The sequence below is a fragment of the Lathamus discolor genome, chromosome 8 (assembly GCF_037157495.1).
Source record: "Lathamus discolor isolate bLatDis1 chromosome 8, bLatDis1.hap1, whole genome shotgun sequence".
In the NCBI taxonomy this organism is placed as follows: Eukaryota; Metazoa; Chordata; class Aves; order Psittaciformes; family Psittacidae; genus Lathamus; species Lathamus discolor.
In genome coordinates, this window is record NC_088891.1 from 18347834 (window position 1) to 18374740 (window position 26907).

General features: G+C 41.5%; 2 protein-coding genes across 2 annotated transcripts; one reads left to right on the top strand and one right to left on the bottom strand.

Moving 5' to 3' along the window:
• The first annotated feature begins 10998 nt into the window (after positions 1 to 10998).
• On the top strand, positions 10999 to 21378 carry LACTB (lactamase beta). Its single transcript, XM_065688097.1, has 6 exons — positions 10999 to 11263; positions 11516 to 11582; positions 13640 to 13830; positions 14166 to 14511; positions 16081 to 16246; positions 17495 to 21378. Exons 1-6 carry the CDS (start codon positions 11021 to 11023, stop codon positions 18036 to 18038), a joined length of 1557 nt encoding a protein of 518 aa, XP_065544169.1. The 5' UTR covers positions 10999 to 11020; the 3' UTR covers positions 18039 to 21378.
• Positions 21379 to 22302: 924 nt separating this feature from the next.
• On the bottom strand, positions 22303 to 25980 carry RPS27L (ribosomal protein S27 like). The gene is made up of 4 exons (XM_065688098.1): positions 25784 to 25980; positions 25434 to 25542; positions 22911 to 23021; positions 22303 to 22494 (listed from the first exon to the last, which is right to left on the bottom strand). The coding sequence occupies exons 1-4, from the start codon at positions 25787 to 25789 to the stop codon at positions 22466 to 22468; spliced, it is 255 nt and encodes an 84-aa protein (XP_065544170.1). The 5' UTR covers positions 25790 to 25980; the 3' UTR covers positions 22303 to 22465.
• Between the last annotated feature and the right edge of the window lie 927 nt (positions 25981 to 26907).

Here is a 26907-nt window from a genome sequence, read left to right on the forward strand (position 1 = left end):
TTGGAGGCTGTGCTGGGAGCCAAACAGGAGTTCCTGGCACTAGGCCATGAGTCTGACACAGCCCAGTGTGCTGCCTGCTCCACCGGATTGTTTTTATGGTCCTATGATCTGTGCTGGGTCCTAAACAATGTGTCTGAGTGAGGTCAGACCCTTTGTTGGTTGCTTAGAATTGCCGCTTTCCCGGAGACCGCAAACTGCTTTGTGGTTTGGGGCATCTGAATTCACCTCTTACTGTGTGTAAGGGTAAGGAGGAGGCTGTGGTTTTCATGTCTCTTAATGAGATCATGTCATCGTTCACAGGGCAAGCATGTGCAAGCAAGGAGATAAGAATTAATCTGAAAAAAAACCCAAACCTGTAGAATAGGCTTCCCTCAAGTGCACTGTTGCAGGTGAATCTATAAAGCTTCTTAATAGATAAATAAAAGCTTTCCAGTTCCAAGGGGAGCTGAAGGGAGCAGTGGCCATAATGGTGAATTACACCGAGTGGCATTTTTTTTTTTGCTGACTAGCAACAGACACATTAAATAAATAGGGATAATGATGTTTTTGCTGGAGCAGGAAAATCTGTTTCTACCATGTATCGTAAGCCACTGCCCATTATGGATTCTCTGTATGCAGTGCCTAATCAGGTAGAACTCAGTGAAGGCAGAAAGTATTGGCTTGTATAAATGAATAAATTGGGCTCTTAACCCCATTCCAAAGAAATGGGCATTTCTTCCTCTTGCAGCTACTTTGTCTGAAATGTAGAACAGACTTATAAAATTACAGAACCCTGCACCATTCATCATTCCTTAAGAGGTGTGTGAGCTACTCACCCTTTTCTTCAATGCAAAAACACAAGTTGCAGTTTGAAATACACCATTATTGTGCAGCCTTGCTATGTAATTGTCTTGGTTGTTTTGTGAGTTGTCGTCTCTCAATGAAATTACTAGTTCTGAGAGCACCAGAACTGGCAAAACCTGCCTCTGTGTAGATTCATGTCTTGTGGTTGGTTGTGAACTCGCAATGGGGTTTTTTTTTCCAGTTACTGAGACATTTGAGTTGTCTCTTGCTCCCTCATGGGATTTCTCTGATGTCTAACAATATGCGAGGCCTGCTGCAGGGTGTGCCTGGCCGTCCACCAGTACGCTCATACATAGGCTCTTTCTGTCTGAATGCTCCCTTACATTCACAAAACTGGCAGAAATATAAGTTTCCTTTTAGAGTTCTGTGTAGTCAAAACTAGTTGTTCAGTTCAGGAGTTGTTGAATGGGATGAGAGATAGATAAGTATATACAAGTCCCTTTTCTTTAAGAAAGAAGACTAAAGCAGTAGCCTGCACCTAAAGAGCACAGCCTCTCAGAGCCATAGCACCTGAGTGAGAAATCTGAACCTATAAAGTATTGTGCATATTAACCAATGGCTGCTGTCTTTAATGCTACTCATAATCAGGGTTAAATTGCAAACTTTGCTATACTGCTAATGCTGCAGGATTAATGCTGTTACACTGGGCTGTCTGCAACTGCTGCCATGCCTGTTAATAGCAGCAAAAGAAGAAAGTGATTAGCCAGGTAAAGCCTTTAAAAATCGTGATGGGAGGTACTTTTTAAATGGCTCAGCACTTAGGAAAACAGAGTATATTTATCCTCAGATGTTCATTTTGTGTGTCCTTTTTTTTCTTTTAATTTCTGAGTTTTTAATATTAAACCAGGAGCATCATTGAAAGATTAGTTGAGAATTACAGGAAAAAGGTCAAAGCAGTGGAGAACATGAGGATAATGCTTTTTATCTTCATGGAGTTTTATTGAAAATGAGCACAGGAATAGTTCCTTTTAATAGAGGGAAGGTGTGTAACATACTTTCTTCAGTGTGTGTTGTGTTCTTTCCAAGGTATGGAAAACCTATACAAATTTACATAATCTTCTTGGCTTTGGTTGCAAACCTGTCTAGTAAGTCATAGCCTTGCTAATTTGTAAGCTGTTGCTGGGAGTTGCATAAATGCAGGATACCCCCATAATGACAGCAGCTTAGTGAGCAATCTGCATGTCCCAGTTAGTTAATTTATATGAGAGCAGAAACAATGGGAAATGGAAACAGATAGAAGTCTTGGAGACAAATAAAGACCCTTTGTTATTGCTTCACTCATAATTTGCTGAAATGAAAGGACCTGATGTAGTATTTTGCATATGAATGTTAATGGCCTTTGAGGGTACCTCGGCCCTGGTTTCTTCCTGTCTCTTTGCTGGTTTGAGGAATGGCTGGGTAAAGGTTCAGTAGCATATTGTCATTAAAAAAATAGAGCCACCACAAAATCCCACCTAAACATCTCTCATCTGTGTACAACAAGAATATATGTCTCATGGGTATAAAGGGATGAAGTATGTTTGAGGCCATGATCCTGCAGAGTGTTTCAAATGCCTTCTATTCCAGGGCCTGACCATGAGCTGCTTCTCAGGATTATTCCTTGCATCAACACTGTTGTCATTTTTTGCCCACATGTCAAGGAAGCGCCTGTGTGATCCAGCCCTGCCAAAGCTCATGGCAAACTGTTTCTTTGGATAAAATCTGCCAAGGCCTAACGTGTAGTGATAGTTGTCCATGTTACTGAAGAAATCACACAGCTCTGGTGTCTCCATAAGTAGAATTGTGAAAGAAGAATCATGAAGGTGAAACTGCAAAGCTCTGGTAAGTTGTTTTAGCTTGCTTAGGTCACATTGGAATTGACATTTCCAGTTCAAAAATAGAGCATTTGTATGCAAGTCCACCAATAGTTTGGGTGTTTCTCTTGACAAAAAGGCTAGTTGGAGAAATAGCCTGTGAAAATGCTTCCGAATCTTTCCTGGATTATGGTTTTCTTTAGCAAGCAAGGAGGGGCCTGCCAGACTTCTTCCCACTTTATCTAGATTGCTGTACTGCTTCCTTATTTGTTTTTAGACACATGGAGACCATGAAATGGGCTAAAGGGATGATGTCATTTGCGCAGGCTGTTCAGGAAGAAAAGCGTATCTAGAAGGTGAACTAGGCAAGAAAGCAGCTAAAAGGGAAAGAAGATAGAATTGCACATGGGGACTAAAAGCCAGTCAGGAGGGTAGAGAGAGCATGAAGGTGATCTATAGGAGAATAAAGCCTCCTGCTCTAAATGCTGCTGCATAGTTCACCTTGTCCTGCTCCTGTGCCACAGCATTCCTCTGCCACAGAGAGAGGTGGCTGGCAAAGTCCAGGTAACAGCAAATTTTTTGTCACCCCTCATCTCGGTTTAAAGTACAATATGCAGGAGTTTTTTTCCCTTAAAAATCAATAAAAATCCTTCCTCTCAGTGGTTCTTGCCACACTGGCAGAGTCTGGGTTAAAGTTTTCTGTGCTCAGATTTTAGTATCTATTACCTTTACCAGGAAATCATGACACTTCAAAAGGAAAAAAAGGATCACCATTTTTTTTGCTGTTTTTCAGCAGTTAGCAAATACATAACAAATGCGTGTGTGCTTTTATTGAACTCACATGCAGCCGTGTATGAGTGCAAGGCATTTCCTGGAGATTAATAACTGGGTGGAAATGACTGTGGATGCAAGAGGCAGCCTAAAGGACCCAAACTGGTTGTTAATCCGTGGGAGGCTTTCTGTGCTGAGGCTTACTGTTGTAAATGGAAATAAAAGGGACACAGGCCTGTGGAGGAGAAGCGGAGATTATTGCCCTTTGAGCAATGAAATTGCCGACTTCTCCCTCTGCTTCCCCATCAGTGTGTGTGCTGCTTCATTAGGAACACTACAGCTAGCAAAGAACTGATAGAGTTTACTCCAGATCCATTATTTTTGTGAATTGCTTGCTATTAATGGTTTGGATTTAATATGGGAAATCAATAAAATCCAAGTTTAAACTGAGTGCAGATTGTGTACGAGTTTGTGTCATTGTAGCTAAGTTGTTTTAAAGAAGAGCGTTATACCAAACCCAAGTGCACATACACCTTCGGGCATACACCTGTATGGAGTATGCAGAGCTCAGGCCTGCCTGTTTGACTAAGCCTTAGTCAAACAACTCCATCAGAACAAAGTCTCAGTGTTGTAGAATCGAGCTTTATAGTCGTTGCACAATGAGAAGTACTCTCTTGTGTTGCAGCTGCTGAGTCTTCGGCTGCTGTGACATTGGGTATGTAGGTTTAAAATACCCAGCGGCTGTCCCCAGTGAGGATTGCAATGCTGCATTTCAGTTTCTTCTGATGTTCAAAGCCACTGAACAGTTTAAGGTGGGAGATTGCAGAAATCCCTGTTTAAACTACAATAAACCCAGAAAGCTCTGAAGTCTGTTTTCCCAGTTCCTCTTTCCCTCATGTCCATTTTGCCTTTGAAGCAATAATGAAGAAATTATTCTCTCTACTGCTCTGTGAACAGAACTGAGTCACTCCATTTCAGCTACAGGCACATTTCTCAGACAAGGTGGTGATTTCTCTTAGTTTCTATTATTTTATTTTCCTGTTTGAGAATTTACAAGACCACCAGCTGTCTGTGTAAGAAATGCTTTTTACTCACACGTGCTCTTTGAATTTGACAGGCACGGAGTCCAGTAGGAACTTGTTGGCTTTCATTACACCACCTGGAAAAATGCCGTCCCCCATTAAGTAGATGCCAGCTTCCCCTCCAGCATCAGTGCACTTTGAGCCCCTTCTGATGCAGGCAGCAGTACCTTGCTTACCTTCTCACTACAAGGTTATTGTTTTAATTGAAGATGAAGGAATGACAAGAATCCAAGCTGAGTGGCAAACATTAAGACGAGTATGCAGGTAGCAAAACTGTTCTGAGTGATGTATACACACTACATAGTATAACTGTGAGTTAAGTGTGTTTATGCATGCCTGACATAGACTGCTGTACATCGCAAAGTGTGTACAGCATCTAAAACATAGAACTGGTTTTGATTTGGTTCAAGGTCAAAGAAAAAACTGATAGTATTTCCACCTCAAGCAGTTGATGGATTATTCTGAGTGGCAAAACTGTCCCACACTTGGTGCTTACTGCAGAAGTCAGTCATCCCAGGCAGTCATCTTCCCTCAGCAATGAAGCTTTTCAAATGGTCTTAGTTATTTCCCATAGCTCTGCATGCCAAGGTACGAAAGAAATACCTGCTTTGGTTTTGCAGTGATCTTAATGCAGCACACATCTGTGTAAATGCCATCAACTTGACATTTTACATGTATGGAAAGGGGATTGAGTAAAATCCCGTCTTACTGATCTGTATAGCATATAGTAATTGTGCACTTACACATCTTTAGAGAGGCTCTTTTGAAACATGTCTCAACTTGGGAACAATAATACGAAGCAAAGGAATGGAGTTTGTAGTATGCATGGACTCACTCCCATAAGAATACGCGAGCCCAGTGCCAAATGCCTCCACCCAAATACCCGAGATGTTACTAATTTGATAAGAGGCCTTTTCCTGTTTTTCACTAGCCTGTGCAGTTTCACAAGCTATCTGTGCTCAGTTCTCATGAAGAGCATTTTTAGTGGCTCTGAATGTGTCTGCAGAACAAAATGAAGGTGTAATTGCAGCCTAGCTAGGTGAGATCACACTAGAATAGCAGTGAATGTGTGGGAAATGGGCTGGCACCCAGCATGTGCATGTAGCTGAGTATTTGGTGTGAACTGCAGAGAATCATTCGCTTATGACAATAGGTATCAGTAAAAACATGTGTCAGAGCTTCAAATAATGTTGAATAGTTTGGAAAAAAGAATAGATACTGAGAAGGATCTAGATACTTGTATCTAGAAGAGCAGATACAGAAAGCAAATGCAAATCAGGGTTGTGTTCTTCACACAGAAATATGCCTGGACATTCACATACAAAACCTGGGAAAACATTTTTCCTCTTGCTGCTGAATCTGTCAAAGCAAACATGCCTGTTTATTTTCTTCCTGGCTTGTAGACTCCTACAGTGGAGGTGGCCCTTGACCTCGGCACTTCAGGATGACTGAAAGCAGTTCTCGGTCTGCTGCTCTCCAGAGTAAGTCAGCCTGTCCTTGTTTCGTCTCAGATAGTTAATTTTCCTCCTGGTAGCTGTGGTTTAGCTTTAATGCTGATAACACACCAGTGTCAGACTGTCAAGAGTTCTCAATACCACATTGAGCTTTATATATGTGGGAGGAAGGGTGCAAAGAAAAGCAGTTGTCACCCAATTGTGAGGAGCTCTTCCTAAAGCAGGCCAGAAAGCTTTCCTAAGCTTTGCCTGCACTTCCAAATTCTGTCTTTGGGCCTATGAGCTTCCAAATACCTTATGGTTAATAGGTTTAATCTTTTAGGTGTTTTACACCTTCTGTGATTTGTTACTTTGCTTTGAAACAACATATTTAAGTGTGAAATGATAGACTTGGAAAAGTCAAAGACACTGGTGCTGTCTGGTACTTGTTGCATTGTGTGTAGCGCTTACGTGAGCCATCATTTTCCATGGTATATTGTACCTCTACCCACTGAGTGGGGAGAAAAGCTGGAGAGGGCAAAAACATTATGCACAGCAACTGAATTTTAGTGATAGATATGAAGCCAATTTTCAGGGTAAAAATCGTCCATTCCTCTTTCCGCTCAGTTTTTCTACCAGAAGAGATTGTTGCTTGGAGAATAACTTCAGGAAAAACCAGGAAATAATTCTTTATGTGGGGTTTTTTTGTTGGTCGTGGGCTTTGAGGTGTTTTGTGGGGGGAGGGGATTGGTGTGTGCTTTTTTTACACTGATGTATTTCACAAATGTTCCTTCACTACTTACTTTCAGCTGGTGACAGTTATTTCCCCTCTGAGTCCAAGAGGTTTAAAGTAGGCCCTGAATTAAAAGTCAGAGGAAATCACCACTGAGAAACAAGTTTCAAAACTAATGTTTTTGCAGAGAAGAAAAAGCAATGTGTGCGCCCTTTGTCTGGTCTGTAACCACAGCATGGTCTTTCCAGCATTCTTTCCCCTGGCATGCAAAATATTTCCCAAACTCTCATCTGTTGTTTGTAGGAACTGTGTCAGACTGCATGCAACTTGTAAAGCTAAGGCAGTAACAATGTGGCACTATAAAACTCTTTCATATTCTATTTTACTGGAAGTATATGATTCCCAGGTGACATATGCTAAGTACACAGGAAAAGGGAGTGAATTCAGGAGAGTTTTGTCCATTTATGGTGTGTTTGTTGCGGGGAGGAACTAACAAGTGACTAAGTCGTGCTGTGCAAGTCTCCAGGTCTGAGCTGCTGCTTGGAGGACAGGATCAGGCTCCTAGTTGAGCTTGAGGACCACCACTGGTGCCCTGTCTGTTAACTGGTAATGGGGACACGGGCACGGTGTGACCACAACAGGATCAGTGTTCCCATGTAATGTAGAAAAAGTCCCATCATATTTAAATTCCTCAGGAAGTTTAACAGGTATCGGAATCATAATTCAAGCAGAGCTGATCTCAGTGTCTAAAGACCCACAGTTTTTAATGCTACTTTTTCTCCTGGTCCAGACATCTTACGTGTTTGAAGATTTATTCCTGATTAGTGTTTCTCAGCTAAGATGTTGGAGGGATGTTTAGGGGAGGAATGGTACATTTATTGTGATCACTCAGGTTGTATCTTATTTGATAAGAAAATAATAATACTGAGAGCTGCTATATTTACCAAGGCCAAGCCAAAAGTGTACATGGGCGAGGAATCTGTAATATCAACTCCATTCAGTGAGACTGTGATAACCGAAAGAGATTGAGCAGCTGGAGCCACCCCTTTTGCTAACAGCTGGTTGCACTGATGAGGTTTCCTACTGCCATCTACTGCTTGCTCCTGAAAAGAGAGCAAGCAGAGCTTGATTCATCTCCATCTCTAACATTCCCTTTGTTTGTCTTCTTTTCAAATTCAGAAAGAATTTGGGTTTTTAAAAATCTTTCCTCTACTGAAAGTAGAAACCTCGAGTGTGATCAAGGGAACCATTATCGCTTTATTCCGCACTTTCCATCAACAGGAGCTTCCCCTATGCCAATGTATGCAAACATAGTATTTTTTAATCAGTGCTTTCCTGTTTTTCTTCATTTTATCTAGTGCAAATATAAACAACAGACCTTCTTGACAATCTTATCTTTTAGCTCTTAATTATTTTACATTAGATTCAACATTTTTAGATCCAGAAGTCTTTGCAGAAGTTACAATCTTTAATTATTGGAATTCGATTGGAATAATTGGAGTTCATTGTATTAATGGGACTTTTCATTGTTTCACAATAAATCCAAACAAAGAAAACAAAGGAGTGTCCTTATACTGCTACTTCCTACATTTTTTTAAAGCCCCTTCCTACAAACCTAACCTCCAAGCTTCAGTCTGGGTCTGTAGCAGTTACATACATAATTAGTAGGTATTTAATAGGATGAAAGAGCAGAGCTGGACTTGTGATTTCAGAACTCAGCAGCCCTTTATCAGGGGAATACTAACAGTTGTCATTTGTTTCCTATCATTCAAACCTCTGATGTGTTTGCTAAAAACATTGCCCATCTTTTCAATTTCAATGGAAATGTGAAATTTTCATGCATGTCACTGTAGCATTTGTCATTTCTCATGTCAGTGAGTCAGAAAAGCAGATTAGATGATCATCTGAAAAATACTGAGATCAGAGACCAGGCCTACAAGCAGAAGCAACTGTAATAACATCTGTTAAACCTTGCTGAGACATCAGGATCCACAGAAGGACTTGCAGAACTGGAGGAGGACTGTCAGAAGTGATGGCGTTGTTTGTACAGAGTCAGGTTTTAGGAAATACTGATGAAGCCTCAAGATTTGCAAATTCCTGATGTTCCCACATCCTGCTGACCACCAGCAGCAGAATGAGCACGTTGCACCTTTTGACAATGAGCTGCACCACTACAAAAGAGTATAAAAGCTACTGCCCACCTTGTTGTTCCCCAGCTCACACAGTCACCCCATTATGAAACAGCCTGTGAGCACAGTAGCCTACAACTACAAGAGCAAGACGACAAGGAAGATACATGAGGACTTTGTTTAAAGGTCTCATGTTACTGAGTCTTATCTTCCTCAAAAGTTTATAAAGCCTTAAAGAATTTTTGATAAGGAAGCTCTCAGGCTGTCCTACGTTGAGGTGAGCACAGCCCTGCTTTGCTGAGACCCATTGTGTCATGCCATCCTTTATCATCTGAATAAGGCGTATCTCCCCACACAGCCTCTTCAAATCCAGTAAGTACAACTTGGCAAGGAGGCAGAGGAGAGGAAAAGTCTACTGGTTTAGTGCTGAACCATGCCAAGTCTTTTCACCATGCCAGAAGGGTCTCCAGATGGACTTTATTGGCTGTGCTGCTTAAGGAAGATAGATTACAGCTGAGAGTCTGTGCCTGTACCTCTGAGTGACTGATAAATGAGGATAAAAGAAAAAACATTGGGTTGTTTTGTTAAATTCAGAGTTGTGCTTGCTGTCCTCATTTTCTATTGCTGTCAGATGGTGAAGAAAAATCTCCAAATCTTATGAGCCTGATAACTCAAAGTTAACAACACCAGCAGCTTAAAGGAAGACATAACAGATAACAGCAGGTGATGTTGTGCTGCTGGATTTTACACAAAGCTCTTCATTAAGGCAATCAGATAAAAATGCCAAGATGAGTTTCTGCCTCAGGCCCGTTCAAAAGTGTGATGCCAAAGAGTGTTCCTACTGAGCAGGCTAATGTAAGAATGCGGAGAATCCTGCTGCAGAACACTTCCAGAAGCAGTTTAACAGTGAAAATGAGTTATGAGAAATTAAATACAGCGTCTTGTACCAGTTGGGTATGAAGTTGCACTGTGATAAGCAATGGAGTTTATTGAGAAAATACTAATGAGAAATAAATGGCTGCAGTGAAAAGTGCATCATCTGGTCTGCATTTGACTTCACGTATGAAAGCTATTTGGCCTGGCCTCCTGCCAGATCCTGCAGGTTTTGAGGTCATGGGACATGAAGGAGACTGAACTTCCTATGTTAGCATCCCAGAGTTTTCTCCTAGCAGAGCACAGTCAGTGTTCTGAAAGGACAGAAGCAATGACTCTTCACTTTGGCTTACAGGTATGGCTCTTTTTCTTTTGCATTTTTTTAAGCTGTTGTGTTATTTTCATAGTAATGAAGGTATTTTAATGCTCCAGTTAGACGTTTGGACTAACAATGCTGCAGATGGTACTGAGAGGTTCTGGATATGCCTTTGCATTATGCACGTGTGATCTCTACTTGTCATGAAGGGCTGATGTAAGGATCCCAAACCTGCAGACCCATCTGCTTGGCAAACTTCACAAGAGTCCTGGTTGTTGGACTTGGATCTAGTTGACATGCTACCTACCTGTCAATCTGAATCTTGTGATGCAGTGAAAATCCTTCTTTCCTTCTATCTTCTTGAGTAATAATGTCACTATCTGGTCCCTCTTCGGTCTCTCTAGCTTGCTGTGTGGTCAACAATTCAAATCATTACAGACACATCTTAGAAGTTTATTGGAAACCAAATACATGGAAGGTCTTGAGATAGTTTAAACACATCGGTTGGAGGCATTGTCATGGCTCCGCAGGCGCTGTCTAAAGAGAACAACTACATGGAGAAACCATTTCTGTGAGCGAACACTTGCTCTGCCATCACTGCTGCTCTGCACAGAAACTTAACTCCAAACAAGCCTTGGGCATTTCCTCACTAATCTAATATGCTCTCCTTGCAGTTATAAAAGGTTTTACCTGGGTGTTAGCCTCGCTTGCCCTGCTTTACCTCTGCCTGGCATATGTTTCACAGCAGGCTTTTCCGTTTGATGCGACAATCCTTTGCTGTGGAGGGCAGAGTTAAGATTAGATATTATGTCATAGTTTGACCTATTCTTCATCTTCTTTCTGTCCTTCTCCCATGCGCCAGCGTAATGACAGCCTTGGTCAAAACCAGCTTGCGCAGCGAGACCCCCGTTAGCGCGGGCCGCCCGGGCCCGGCGCGCCGGAAGGGCCCCGCCGCTCCCCTCGCTCGATGCGCTCGGAGCTCGGCCGATCGAGCGCTCGGGAGCGGCTGTGGCTGCCTGGCGGGCGGCGCCGAGCGGCGGGGCGGCCATGCAGGGGCTGGCGCGGGTGCTGTGGCGGGCCGCGGCCCCGGGGCGGCTGTCGGTGTCCCGGGCAGGGGGGGCCGGGGCGCGGCCCTGGGGCTGGGGGCTGGCGCTGGGGCTGGCGCTGGGGGTGAAGGTGCCGGCGGGCTGCGAGGCCGACGAGGCGGAGCCGAACCCGCGCCCGCTGCCGTCCCCGCGGGGCTTCGGCGCTGCCATCGAGAGGGGCAGGGACCTGGTGCGGAGGATTAAGGTGCGGGTCGAGGGGCGCTGCTGGGAGCCCAGGGTCGCGTCTGTTGCTGTGCGAGCCGGTTCTCACCCGTGAGGGGCGAGCTTTCCAAAGCGGTTTGCACCAGTTCAGCCCAGCTCGTGCTTAACCGAACGTCCGTTAAGGTGACAGCAGCGTGCGGGTGTGTTTGTGGGATTACTCTCGTATTTGTAGGGATTGTGAGGTGGTGGTAACTGTAAAGGGCCTCCTTAACGTCTTCTGTGCATTTTTTGACAGGATGAAGCAGGAATCCCAGGTATACTAGTTGGAGTTTCAGTAGATGGACAGGAAGTCTGGTCAGAAGGTCAGTATATGGGAGTAGCAGTTGTGCATGCTGTTAGGAAGCGATGGAAGTTTTAGGAATGAGCAGTTCAGACACAGGGATTTAATGCACTTGATGCCCTGTCTCTGGGCAGGGGGCAGAAACAGGAGCCTTGAGAGCATGAAGAGATAATTTCTTTAGTAAACGTTAATAATTGCCAGGAGTCAGTAATTTATTAGCTTCCTGATTGTGCTAGTATATATCGAATGATTACGTTTAAGAGCCTTTCTCCAGTCGTTTGTCAGATGAGTCTTTTCGTATACTTATACTCCAGGCATAGAGCTTTACAGTGCTCTGGTAGAATTGTGTATAGGAGGTAATGAACTGTTCTCCCTGCAGGACCTTACTTAATAGTCAAAGTAATAATGACTTTCTGACAGCTGTTGTATTAACTTTTGTATATGTATAAAACAGATTACAGGTTTTCTTTTCTCTTTCATCATGCCTGAAGTGAGTTGGAGAGCCTCTAGTACCTTTTGCACTGTGGCCTAATAAGAAAATTATGCTAGAAACTTAATCCCAAACTTTCTCAACTCAGGTGGCTTTTCTGGTCTCAAATTACCTGGCAATGATTACAGAAGTTTTCCTATTACTTCTGCACAATCCCTTCCTTGACATGCAGTAAAGTGCCGGAGGGAACTAGTGCCAGGTTTGTGGTTTATCACCACGACTGCCAAATCCAGTAGCAAGACAGCTACTTGGAGGATAAGCCTTGGCAGAGCTTTCGTACCCTGCTGCCTATGATACAGAGAACAATGCTGCCTTGAGTAAGGAAGCTGGGAGGTGGGTAACATTGCTGTAACAGACTTATGGCTCATTTTATTGCCCTCTTCCCTTCTTCATGGGGGAAAAACAGGAGGAGGTTTAAGTTGCATGTGTTCTGTGACCATGACACTGAACCTGCTTTCTTGCCAAACTGATGGGAGAAATTTCAGATTTGGAAGCTATTTTCACTGAGGCATGCAGTATCTGCATTCGCAAGCACTATGCAAGCACTTGAGTGTCAGCTTTGCATAAAGGGATCTCGGGCAATTAACATGTCATTTGTTTTATTTCTTGTATTTTGGCAAGGGTTTTTTTTTTGCATGCGTAGTTCATTATTAAACTATGGTTTGATGTAGACAGACATAGAATCAGAGAATCACAGAATGGTTTAGGTTGGAATGGACCTTAAAGCTCCTCCAGTTCCAACCCCCTGCCACAAGCAGGGACACCTTCCACTAGAGCAAGTTGCTCCAAGCCCTGTCCAACCTGGCCGTGAACACTGCCAAGGAGGGGGCATCCACATGAACTTCAGTATGAGCCGGCCTTGCTTGTACTGAGAAGTGCAAGTATGTCATTACTGCATTTCATTGCTTTTTACGCTGCAACATCACTTGCACGGTTTCTTCAAACCTAGCTCAAACTGAAGACTAATATGGGAGCTTATTAGTTCCAGTTCTTGCTACCAGACTGGTGGGTTGGTTACACAAGAAAATACTGGTATGGAGACTCTTAAGCTGTTGTGTAATTCAAGTCATGCTGAGTGAAGTTGAAACAAAGTGCATTACATGACTGTTTTGTGAAGCTTTACAGCATAGGTAACTGCTGTGAGTTTGTGAGTGATTTCCTTTCTCAGTTTCTGTATTGATAAAATAAGACCCTTTACTGTTTTAACCATTAAATCAGAATAATAGAAGGAATATTTATGTTTTTCAGTTATTGTACAGTATAGATTTCAGTCTCTAGTTTTTCTACATTGAATATTTGACCTCAGGGAGTATAAATTTTGGTTTACTCTTCAATTTCATTTATCATTAGGTTGGTCTGTAATCTTAAATCAGTAATTTGGGATGCCCATTGGCCAATACAATGGGTTTTGATTAACCTACTACATTAAAATGTTGGTAATGTAATTGAAGCAGGAGCAGGGATAATCCAATTCATGTCCCATTTTAGCTAGAGAAAAAACACAGTAAGAAGCCAGTAAACCTGTTCATTACAAACAATTAATTCATGTCTCTCTGCAAAATATTTACAGTGTTTTTATTTTCTTAAAGGTTTGGGTTATGCTGATGTAGAGAATCGTGTAGTATGTAAGCCGGAGACCATCATGCGGATTGCTAGCATTAGCAAGTGTCTTACAATGATGGCTGTTGCTAAACTGTGGGAAGAGGGGAAACTGGATTTAGATGCTCCAGTGCAGAAATACGTCCCTGAATTTCCAGAAAAAGTCTACGAGGGTGAAAAGGTATGTGACTGTTCATTGGTAACGCTGGTTTGGATTTCTGTTCCTGTCACTGCACAGCCATATGTGTACAGGTGCCTGTATCTGGACCCATTCCCACAAAACAGATGTTTGCTGCTTGAAAAAACTATGCTGGAAATTGGAATCTTCAGTTCTATATGAAATGTATAGTGCGTGCATATATATGTATCTATTTCAACTGGGTTTAATACATGATATTTAAAAGTCCTTCCATCTTTGTCTGTTCATCATCATGCTGAATTTTACTTTGGTGATTTAGTGTGCATCATACCTTTAATGAAGAAAGCTCACACTTAAATGCTGTCTTTTCTACCTAGGTCACTATTACTACAAGACTGTTAGTCTCACACTTGAGTGGGATTCGTCATTATGAAAAAGATATTACCAAAGTAAAGGAGGAAAAGGAAAAGGCAAACAGAGCATTAAAACCAACAAAACTGTGTCAGGATAAAGAACAAAAAGAAAAAGAAGGCAAAGGGGTTGAAAGGACTGAGTCTGTCAAACCGAGGAAGGAACACGAGGGTGAGGTAAAAAGCCGAAATTCAAAACCTGGCAGGAGAGACAAGGAATTTGAGCAAGAAGAGTATTATTTGAAGGAAAAATTTGAAAGTGTGATTGAATCACTGAAGATATTTAAAAATGATCCTTTATTCTTTAAACCAGGTGAGTTTCTATTAATTTAGACCAAAATGTGCTCAGGATTTTATCAGTTCAACTTTAGGTAACACTGTTACAAAGATACCTTTATCAGTCTACTGACTTGAAGAATTACATAGATTTGGATACCAGAGAGGGACTGTTCTTCCTCAGGGACTGTAGCAATAGGACAAGGGGTGATGGGTTTAAACTTCAACAGGGGAAGTTGAGGTTAGATATAAGGAAGAAATTCTTTACTGTGAGGGTGGGGAGGCCCTGGCACAGTTTGCCCAGAGAAGTGGTAAATGTTCCATCCTTGGCAGTGTTCAAGGCCAGGCTGGACAGAGCCGTGGGTGACATGGTTTAGTGGGAGGTGTCCCTGCCCATGCAGGGGGTTGGAACTGGATGATGTTAAGGTCCTTTCCAACCCAAACCATTCTGTGATTCTATGAGAGAACCTTCTAATGGTGTATCTGCACCATAATCCAGCCAGTTCAAAATGTCACGTAGCCAAGACTTAAAAGATATTATAAGAGGGTCCCCGATAAGAAGAGAAAGTGGGACCTCAGGTAGAGCTCCTGGGAGAAAAGTCTTATTTCTATGTAATGCAGTAAGTGCCATGAAACATACCAATTATTGAATTTGTCAATTCTAAAGCAAATATTTTAGTGAGGCACTAATCCAGAGCTAAAAAATTCTACAGGAAGTGCATAGAATCACAGAATTGTTGATGTTATTTACTGTTGGAATTAGTTATAGAGATAACTTTGAGGAGTTTCAGGTGTAAGTTCTAAATGAGTCACGTTAAAAGGCAAAGTATATGCATTGCTGATAAAGAGCAAATGCGCATTTAAGGGGAAGGGAGTAGGAAGGGGAAGAACTCTCCATCTCGGAGAGTTCTAGGAACCCCTTCAAGTAAGAGATCTGTCTGGACTGCAGGCAGTTTGGCAGCATGGTGCCAAACATTTCTTGTGCAAGAATTAAATAAAAAACAAACATTGTTTTGTAAATAAAATATATTGTCTTAAATAATACACGTTAGTGTTCATATAATCTTACAGGATATTCTTGAACTAGAAAGCCAGAACTAAAACCACTCTGTTAAAAGTTATCAAGAGCTTTGAAAACCTTGTCTTTTCATCTGTAGCATGTAGACATGCAAACAAGTCACAGTAGGTGAGCATCTTCTAAGCAACAATTCTATGGTTTGTTCCAGCTTTCCAAATCCAGATGTCGTTATTAGCAGGAGCATGATAGATCTTGTGGAAAGGATGTTAAATGTCAGTCTTCACATCTTGGTATGAAACCTGGCTGCACGTGCCGGTCCCTGGAGAGATTTTAGCTCTGTTCTCGGAGCTACCTGCACTTAGCAAGCATCTGTGTGTGCTGCTGTACAGAAATTCTTGGGAGCCAGTATCATAAACTTGTGATTCACATCCTATTAAAATGGGGGTGCAGGGGGACTGTCAATTGATTATTCATTGCTATATATAGTTTTATTTGTACACGTGATTACATTTTATCCTTCAGATTACATCTGAGCATCATGCATCTAACTTCTTTTTTTCACCCCCTTTCTTGTTGTGTTTTTTCAAGGTAGTCAGTTCTTGTATTCAACTTACGGCTTTACTCTATTAAGTGCTGTTGTGGAGAGAGTTTCAGGACAAAAATTTACAGATTATATGTTAAAAATGTTTCGTGATTTGGATATGCTGTCAACTGTACTAGATGACAATGAAGCAATGATATATAACAGAGCAAGGTAAGCAAGGATGAACCTTCTCTTTTTCCACAATTGTTGCTCTTTCTGTCTTTGTTAAACTGACTGAATTAAGAATGTGGGATTTATCCCTCCTTGCTGTTTTGTAAATGAAGTGGCTTATGTTATTTCAAAGTAACTTGTTTTATGTGACCATTATAGCATTGTTTCTGTAATTAGCAGGTACAATTACAGAATAGGAAATGGGTATTTCCTGTTAGAAGTACATATATGTGGGGAGTGGCAGGGGTAACTCTGAAGTTTGCATTTATTTGGGGTACAGATAAGCAGGTAAGTGGAAATAGAGTAAACTAGAGGAGTAACTAGGAGATTATGTTAGAATATGTAGTTACCTTGAGGGTTTTTAATATACTGACTTTTTAAGAGTTCCATGGAAATATAATGGTCTCACAGTAACACGAGGTCTTCGTAAAGCATAGAATCAATTTTAACCAGAACTGAAATTCTGTTTGGTGCAGAACATGCTTTACCAATTGATCTCTTCTTACTAACTTAAACCACACAAAACCCCACCCAGATACATAAATTTATCTGGATAATGCATATAGTGGATCCAATATAGTGGGTAAGGGTAGAGTTTCTTGCCCTTTTCTCCAGTCATGTTTTATCAGCCTGCCTGACCTGGCTCTGAAATGGATTTATTGATTGACCTGTTAAATTTTGGTGGGGGAGAAAAACTCTGATTGAATTACAAAAGCAGGTTATGGACAAAGTCTCATAAAAATGAGACTCAAACTTATTGTCTTCTAAAATGCTCTCAAAGAAATCAATCACAAATGGAAGCTACTGTCTTCAAGCAGTCACCTGAGACTTCAGCTCAGTGTCTGATAATCATTGGCTAGTTGCAGGATTCCTCTTTCTTAAAACACTTTAAATCCAGTGCAGGGATTTAAGGAAAGTCTTGTACTGGCTGACCTATAGATTTCTGTTGCACCTTTTATTTGTATATTGCCTTTAGTCTTAGTATAATCAAAGGGTAAGTAGAAGGATTAGTACTTCTATTGACAATAAGCTTCTAACATAATAATAATGATGGTGATAATGTTACCTTAATTTTTATGTTCCCATCTGAGTTTCTTGTTGATTTTTCTGCAAGAAAGAATGTATTAAGTTCTCAAGTTCCACAAGCACAAGCTGATACATGCTCAGTTTGCTCTTTTAAGGTAGAGCAGCTTAAAATAGTTGTGCATAGTGTGAGAGAATGACGAGTTGAATTTTCTTGAATTCCAGGTGTTATGTTTACAACAAAAAGGGACGGCTGGTGAACGCACCATACGTGGACAACTCTTACAAGTGGGCTGGTGGTGGCTTTCTCTCATCAGTAGGTGACCTTCTGAAATTTGGAAATGCCTTGTTGTACAGTTATCAAGCAGGACAATTTAAAAACACTAAAGGCAGACTTCTTCCTGGGTACCTCAAACCAGAAACAGTCACAATGATGTGGACCCCAGTGCCAAAAACGGAAGTATCATGGGACAGGGATGGTAAATACGCAATGGCTTGGGCTGTAGTAGAGAAAAAACAGCAGTGTGGCTGTTGCAGACGGCAGAGACACTATGCATCTCATACGGGTGGTGCAGTGGGGGCAAGTAGTGTCCTCCTAATTCTTCCTGAAGAGCTGGACTCTGAAGCTACAGATACTGGGCTAGTGGCACCACCTAGAGGAGTAATTGTTACTATTATCTGTAATATGCAATCGGTTTCACTCAACAGCACGGCCTTAAAGATTGCAAGGGAATTTGATAAAGAAAAATGGGCACAGTATACAGGTTAAAAAAAGGAAGAAGGTAACATGTAACTGTACTCACTGCACAGAAACATGAAAAACAAATGGAGAAGGGTGTAATTAGACTCTAAGATCACTAAGAATACATGAAGCAAAAGCATCAACAGTTTGCTTAATTAACTTCTGCTAGTGGTGCTAAACTTATGTCTAACTGGAATTAATCTCTCAGGGAAGTTCCTGACTTACAGAAAGGAGAATGTAACAGTCAGCTTTGACTTCTGTAGTACCTGTGTAAGTCATCATCATGTTAGCAGTTTTTTTTCTCATCAGTCAAGCACTTGATCAGGATTGAAACCAACAGCACTGGTTTCTCGCACTGAAAGGACAATGTCAGATGATCTACCTTAAATGTTAAACTTTTGAAAGATTTCACGTCTTGATTTGAGCACGCAAAGATGTAGTCTGTTCATTCTCAATGTTCCAGCCCGCCAAAGCTGGTCAGTATTACTTTTAAAAGAAAACTGGGTTTACTGTTCATTTTTTGTATTTAGTATTTGATCAAAAAGAAAAAAAACCCCACAGACAACAACCCCCAAATCCTGAAGCTACCTCCAGAATGCAGATTTACACCAGAAGTGTGCTTCTGACAGAGCTGTGCATTGCTCAGAATAAGGAAAGAATAAGGGCAGGGTAATGTAAGTTAAAAATTCTTTTTGTTATTTAGATTTTTTTACCTACATTTTTTTACCTACATTACTCTTCCGCTTTTACTGGAGACAGGGAATGTGTGAAACTAGTTTACTGTGTAATAAGGGTATTGTTTCCACAGTCAAGAGGTACCTGAACAGCACAACATGGTTAGCTGTCAAACTGCCTCATTGTTTTTTAATGATACACATGCTGAATTTGGTAGCCAGAAATGACACTGTATTCTATAATGTAGATATTCCTTGAGATACAGGAATTGGGAACTCAACAAAATTTAAAGCCTATTATTAGAATCATAGAATCAACCAGGTTGAAAAAGACCTTTAAGGTCATTGAGTCCATTACCCCAGAACTGCCAAGGCCACCACTAAAGCATGCCACTTAGTGCTTCATCTACATGGTTTGTGAACACTTCTAGGGAGAGTGATTCCACCACTCCCCTGGGCAGCCTGTTCCAATGCCTGAGCACCCTCTTTGTGAAGAAATTTTCCCTAATATCCAATCTAAACTTCCCCTGGCACAGCTTGAGGCTGTTCCTATTGTCCTATTGCTTGTTACTTGTGAGAAGGGACTGACTGCCACCTCACTACCACCTCCTTTCAGGCAGTTGTAGAGAGTGAAACTTTGAGAGGTTTGTTAAAAAAACATCTTTTTTTTCCACTTGGAGACAAGCCTCAAGGAGTTACTTCTGCACAAGGTTGAAGAAGAAATTGTGATGAAGTTCCAAAGAAGCATTTTCTAATCTTCAATTTTACTATGGGAATATAACAACATCTGAGTATGATATTTTTATATATTCCATAATAGCATGGAAAATTTCTACTATCTCAAGATTTGCCCCCACCCCACTTTCCCTGCAGTTACATCAGACCGTATTTCCAGGATGAGACAAAACAAAACAGCCTTTGGGAAATGTTTGAATACTTTCGTCCCTGTGCTGTTCAGGAGCTCTGCTGCTCTGACTTTAATGAGCAAGGTGTCTTAGCTAACAGCCACCAGAAGATAGCCTTATGTGCCTCTGTCCCAAGTTTGCACTGTTAATATCAACTTCATAGTTGCTGTCTGCCCTATAATGAATCAACATGCTGTCATCTCTCTTCCCAGTATGCCTGTGATACCATTTATTACCTAAGACTGACAAACCAGGAAATTTAATCTTTTGAGGTGTCAGTGTTTTGCCTACATTTTAAATTGAAGGTAGTAAGGCTGGTTTAGTACTTGTGCCTTAAACCAGTAAAAGGTAAACTATTTGCTTGGGTTTTCTGGCCCACTCACCAAAACTTTACTTTTTTATTTATTGAGTTGTCTTTATCTCTAGAATATCAGATCATTAGGGACAACAGAAAGAGCCTTTCTGAACAAACTTTCATTTGGTCAGGCAATAAATCAACTGCTTTTTCACTGAAGTTACTGATTCTGTTTGACAATTCCAATACAGAAGTACTGCAGGTGAGTACCTTCAATAGCAACTTTTTTTTCCAATCTTTAGTACCTACTAGCTCGGTAAACCTGCAGTGGCAGAAGTCACTGCCCATTTTACATGGGGAACAAGAGTAAGTAGTTCTGAGTTGTTTTCATTTTGAAAGAATACATAAATAGAATGGACCAAATAGAACAATTTTAAATATAAAAAATCTGCAAAAGTAGTTTCTGTACTTGTTTTAGGATTTAGAACATACTTTTCTTGTATATCTGTTTTGCAAATGTCATTTTGCATACTTGAGAGAAAACAAGTTTCGCTCACTGACCGTTGTGTTTGGGTATAGAGATTGAGACCCTAGAAAGCACAGGTTTACTGTTACGCTTGTCTGCATATGACCAAACACTAATATAAGTACAGGTTAGAAGCTCTTCACTGTGAGGGTGGTGAGGCACTGGAACAGGTTGTCCAGAGAAGTGATAAATGCCCCATCCCTGGCAGTGTTCAAGGCCAGGTTGGACAGAGCCTTGGGTGACATGGTGTAGTGTGAGGCATCCCTGCCCATGGCAGGGGGGGTTGGATGATCTTAAGGTCCTTTCTGACCCAAACCATTCTATGTACAAAAGTGAATAAAGGTAGGAAGTGTCTAAAGCACTTCTAACACCAAGATACTAATGACAGTGCCTCACTCCCCTGATGGAATTTGTTTAGCCACCAACTTTTTAAGTGCATATCATGTTCTTCATATTGTAGCTTAAAAACCTTGTGACACATACACAATATTGGAGATGCTATGATGTCTGAATGTCATCTTCCAGTACCTGGAACAAAATGTGTCATGGACTTTTTCTGGTTTGGTATTTACTCAGTCATGAGTTCTTACCTTTTGGTGTAGAGTAAGAGATGGCAGAGATACGGGAGACTAAGATTCAATCTGGCCTTAGCATATGTATTGAGGTCACAAGTGATTTAATATTACTGTTTTGATCTTTAGTCTGAAAGCAGTTATTTGATAGACTGGCATTAAGTGTGGGAAACTGGTCAGTTAAGAGCAGCTTTCATGATAAACTTGCACTTAAATTAACCTTCATTTAGAAAACACAGTATGGCACTAACATAAAACTGCTTTTCTTAAAAGGCATGTATATTAAATTGGTGCATCTATTTCTGTATCAAACACCTATTTTTTTTGCATCTGGTAATTATGTGTTCACTGCTGTTTGAATTAAATGAAATAAAACTAAATACAATGAATTGTAATACCAGGTTTAGTGGTGTTTTGTTTGTTTTTTTTTTTTAATTTACTGGAAACATAATTTTTATAAGTCATAAAAAGAATACAGGCTAAATAGAAATTCCCAACAATAATTAGCTCACAAGACACTAGATACTTTGAAAGAGATGTTGATACATAATTTGAGCCATTATCTAGTAAAGTAAGATACATGTAAAGCTTAGTTTGAATGTTTTCTTATGGTTTAAAAAAGAAAATGTGCTTTTTATCAGTCATTTAGAAAGTAATGGCTTTTAAAAACTAAATCCTTGTTTCCTTGCTGCAAAAAGGTAATCATTTAATGTCAGTATTTGATACTAAAAGTGTACATGTGTTTGCTATACTAGTTTGGGGGTTTTTTTAATGACGATACCATTCGCAGCTGTTAACATATGCTACGTCAGCAATAATGACAATAAGTCATTATTGTTGCTTATACACCATATGCCTTCTCTCTACTAAATGCTTTCAGTGTTTTGCAAAAGACTCCTTTTTTTTCTCTTGTATAGAAATCTCTGCACAGAATACCAAATGCAGTTTCAAGACCAGATTAGAGGGAAGGGGAAAAAAATCCCCAAACAAAACAGAAAAGCAGCTGAACATAAGTGAGTAACTTTGTATTTTCATTTATCACCACATTACTCATGTGGTGATAGAGGGACTAAAGCAATGTTGAAAGCAAGTGAGCCATTTAAAATCTATCTAGCCTTTCCAATCCTTGCAGTAGTGAAGTATACAAAATGCACTCTTACAGCAGTTTTCTGTCACCATATGCATCACGCTGCTGTAGTTGATAAATGAGGGGAAGGAAGCAGCAAGCCCAAGGCTTTTGTATTATACGACACTTCCCAATTAACAATACACTGTTTAAAAATAAAACTATAAAAATAAAGCTCAGTTGAATGCAAACCTGCAGGAAAAAATTGCACTTAAAATTATTTATTGAAAAAGAGATTCCAGCTCATTAGTCACAAGTAGCATGTAATCTTTACAAAATCAACTGTAGTATTAACAGGCATTTTTAAACTGGTAAGGCCTCCAGAAGCACAGATCCAAAACCACATGCTCAAGTGTTTAGTGTTGCTTTCTTCTAAATGAACAGCCTGTGAAGAAATCACATGAGTATAGGGATGAATAGCCCTTGCAGTGTTAGGCTGCCTTGCAAAACTGCCCACCCAACCTAAGCAGGAAAACTCATGCGATAAATTTAAACTTCATGTACCATAAAAGGTGAAGATTTAGTACTTCAAGTCTTCTCTAACTCAACCAGACAACACAGCTGTTGTATAATTCATATTAAAATAAGGGCAAGGAATACTATTTATTTCCTTCCAGATGCCTTTTAACATTTCAGTCTACTGTTCCACCCCTTAGTGCTACAAACCCCAACCCTAAGCAATTTGCAAGATAAGTGTTCCAGTATCATTTTCAAAATCAAAGCTGAGATGTTTGCAAGTTCTAGATACATTAATGTGCTTATATAAGTGGAATTTTTAGGCCACTAAACATTGCCTCTTACCTTCTGTTAGTCTGGCTTTACCCCCAGTAGGCTGACACAGGACAGTTGAGCACCCTACACACAGAACGACTGTCTGAGCATGGCTGAATACAGTGGTGATCTTGTAGCATCCTGGAAAATAGCATGATTAAACTTTCCATTGACCATTTCTAGCATGATTTTTTGTATGTGTAATTGAACCAGATACTTGAAATACACTTGTCCAAAAAGGCATCTCTATTTCATTCCACAGCAAACCAAATAAAACAAATCAAAACGTGGTTGCTGTGATACGGACTACTTGCTTTTACTGGCATGCATATGAAAGCAAGTTAGTTAACTGAACCCAGTATGAAAATCAACACAGCCTGATAGTTGTAAAGCCCTAATTAGCCCGTGATATGTCTTCTGCAAAAGAGTCAAGGAGAGCTAGACTAGCCTTCTCTGTTGATTAGAACCACCCATCTACCTAGGGAAATATTTAACTTGTAATAGTAGAACATTGCTGTTGGCAAAGTCTGGTAAGCTGTGAATATGAACACTGATGTTCAAATCCATGTTTGCTTTCTGTTAATAATTGGTGCACATAAGGCATGTGCTTGGCTGCATTTTATAAAGCTAGCATCATATCTGATGAGTAAGACTTGCACAGAATAACTTCACTAGTTCCAGATGCAAGAAGAGGCATCAGCAGCACTTTGTCTACAACTTCTAAATTATGTGACTTAAAAAAGAATGAAATCACTGTCACACATGGCTTAGACAAGCAAATTTCACTGCTTTCATTCTTTTCCCTAAAAAGTGTTTTTAATTACCCACAAGGAATTTTTGGAGAGAGAAAATTTGTAAAGGATTTTGTCTAGATGTGGATATACACAATGGACAAATAGATAAAGGTGAGCACAGATTCCATTTTCAGCATGTGTGGACCAGAAAAATAAGATAGAATATATGTTGTGAGGAAGGGCCTTAGAAAGCTCTCAGCGCTTCTTGCTTAGGGCTCCTGTCAGAACTGAAGCTCTCCTGCTTTGCTCTGTATGTCCCTCAAACTCAGTAACCAATTGCAGGGGGGTTGGACTAGATGATCTTTTGAGGTCCCTTCCAACCCTTGGGATTCTGGAATTCTGTGATTCTGTGAATAATGAAGATAAGCAATGACCTATGTTGACATTAACTGTATTGTAGTATGTGTGTGCATGCACACTGGTTTGAAGAAAGTTGAAAAAAAGAAGCAAAATCAGTGGCTTAGCCTTCAACCATGTTTTTTAAAAGTAACCACACTGTACTTTCAATCTGTTTTAATGAATTCACATCACTTTTAGATGGAAACAATGTCTCAGAGCTGCTTAGGAATCTAAGCTACTAAGAAACAATAAGATAACAAGAAAACCTGAATACAGCAACAATTCCCTTCTTCTAGTCAGGATGATTACTCCTGTAAGTAACTCTATGCATTTTCTGACTGCTACAGTAGTAAATAGTAAGTTAAGCACACTTGACAGTTTCTGTGCCTAGACATGGATGTAGCTGTGCTGATAGAAGAAGGTGTTTGCTGGTAGAACATCCTCCAGTGATTGTGCTGGAAACCCCAGGTTTTAGTTCATAAAAGAGAAGTTGGTTGTACTGATGTTTCTGAGCCAAAGTGCTGAAAAATCTTTGAAAAGCAGAAGCAAACCCCTGTATGTGTGTGCTAGATGGCAGCTTGCTTCTTGTCAGCAGCATGTGATACAGGCAGTTGTAGATGTTTTACTTTCTATGTAAAACCACAGTTGCCAGCATATATCCTTGTGAAAAGTTTTTCTGGGTGCTCTTCCAGAATCAATCAGCTTGCAGAAGGAGTGTGGAGGAAAACAATGTTGTCTTCCATTTGAAACTTGAGCCATGGATGATTTAAAGCAAGAAAAAAAGACCACAAGAAATCTAGAGAGGGACTTTTTACAAGGACATGTAAGCACGTGTCCTTGTAAAGGTCAAGGGGGAATGGTTTTAAACTGAGACGGGAGAAATAGATTAAACATTAGGAAGAAGCTCTTCCCTGTGAGGGTGCTGAGGCGCTGGCACAGGGTGCCCAGCAAAGCTGTGGCTGCCCCATCCCTGGCAGCGTTCAAGGCCAGGTTGGACACAGGGGCTTGGAGCAAGCTGCTCCAGTGGAAGGCGTCCCTGCCTGTGGCGCAGGGGGCTGGAGCTGGATGAGCTTTAAGGTCCCTTCCAACCCAAACCAGGCTGGGATTCTATGATTTCATCTCATTTCTTATACATGTAAATCTGAAGGGGGGTGTGTGTGTGTGTTCCTTCTTGGTAGGAAAAATGACAGACCTCCCAAAAGAAAAACAAACCCCCTGTTGTTTACATTCACCTTCGAAAAAGGGTGAGAACACTCATTGTTAAAACAAACAAACAGAGCAATATATGGACTGATTTTTCTATACAGAACAGATAAACCACATTTATATTGGAAAAAAAGAAAATCAGACCTTTAATGGAGATGATGCGTGTACAGAATTAGTTCTGATCCTTTCTATAAGATATAATTCAGATATTTACCTGGGCATTTTACATCCATGAAGTAGGAGTTGGGGCTCTGCACAAGCCGTTTCTTCTTGTGCTTTCTCCTCTCATCCTCCGCGGAGGGGTGCACCAGGTCCTTGGCCAGCTGGGGAGGGCAGAGCACAAACGTGTTGGGCTCCCCGCACAGGCTGGACGCCGCGAAGCCGCCTCCAGCCTGTGCCCGAGGACGGCCTCCATGCTGGGACCAACGTCCCCGGCCCTGGCGGCCTTGGTGCGCGGTATCGCGGTGTCTCCGGCACCTGTACCGGGTCTTGCGGCGGGGCGAGGGCAGGGGTCAGCCGGGAGCGGGCTCCCCTCGCCCGCGGCCGGGGCTCGGAACAACTTACGGGCATCTCGGCCTGCCGCGGCGCCCGACCCGCACACGGACACGGACACGGACACGGACACGGACCCGGACACGGACACGGATCCGGACCAGGGCTGCTCCTGCAGCTGCCGCCGCTGCTTCCGGCGGGCGACACCGCCCGCGGCTCCCGCAGGAGGCGGAGCGGGAGGAGGAGAGATTGCAGGGCCCGGCGGGGCGGAGAGGTCCGCTATGTCCTCGTAGGGACGTGGTCCGCGGGACTGCCACACTGCCATCGGGTCACTGCCCTGCCTGTCACTCGTGTCCCTTCAGCTGACCAGGAAATCAGTGCAGCGTATGTGCGCGGTGCACTGCCTTCCTGCACAGCGCCGCTGTACGAGCGCCCGCTGCTTCCGCGCCGACAAAATGGCACAAAATCACAGGAAAAGACAGCGAGTGACCTTTTGGGATGGCCATGGCAGTTTGTGGTGGGGCAGTGCCGCAACTCTCGCTCTCCCTGCAAGTCAGAAACTGATTAAGCACAGAGAATGATAGTCCTAGTGCGCTTCCAGTTCTCTTTTCAAAAAGTCTGCTCATTTTCCCCTCTAACAGAGGTATTATTAGGAACAACTTCTTCCCCAGAGGCTGCTCAGGCATTGGAACAGGCTGCCCAGGGCAGTGCTGGAGTCACCATCCCTGGAAGTGTTCACAAACATTGTAGACAAAGCCCTCAGTGACATGAGTGAGTGGTGGCCTTGGCAGTGCTGGGGAACGGTTGGACTTGATCTCAAAGGTCTTTTCCAACCTGGTTGATTGTATGATTCTATGATCTAGAAGTCCCATCTACTTTTATATTAGATGCTGACTAAATTGGCACTTGTGGTGTTTCACAGTAAATGACACGTTGGGTGAAGCTGTGCTCATGTGCAGGGATGGTTTTTTTTCAGTTTCCCACCCCAATCAAAAAGCAAAATGCAGGAGAAATTCTTTACTTCCCATTTATGTGCTCCTGTCAATTTGGAGACCCTCAGAGAAATCAAAGTGTTGGAGAAAATAGGAAGGAAAAAAAAAAACCCAACATTTTCATCAATCTTTTTAGTAAGAGCCTGAGTGGTTTTTTTTTTTTTTCCATAAGTCAATGAAAATAATCACAAATATCACCTGTAA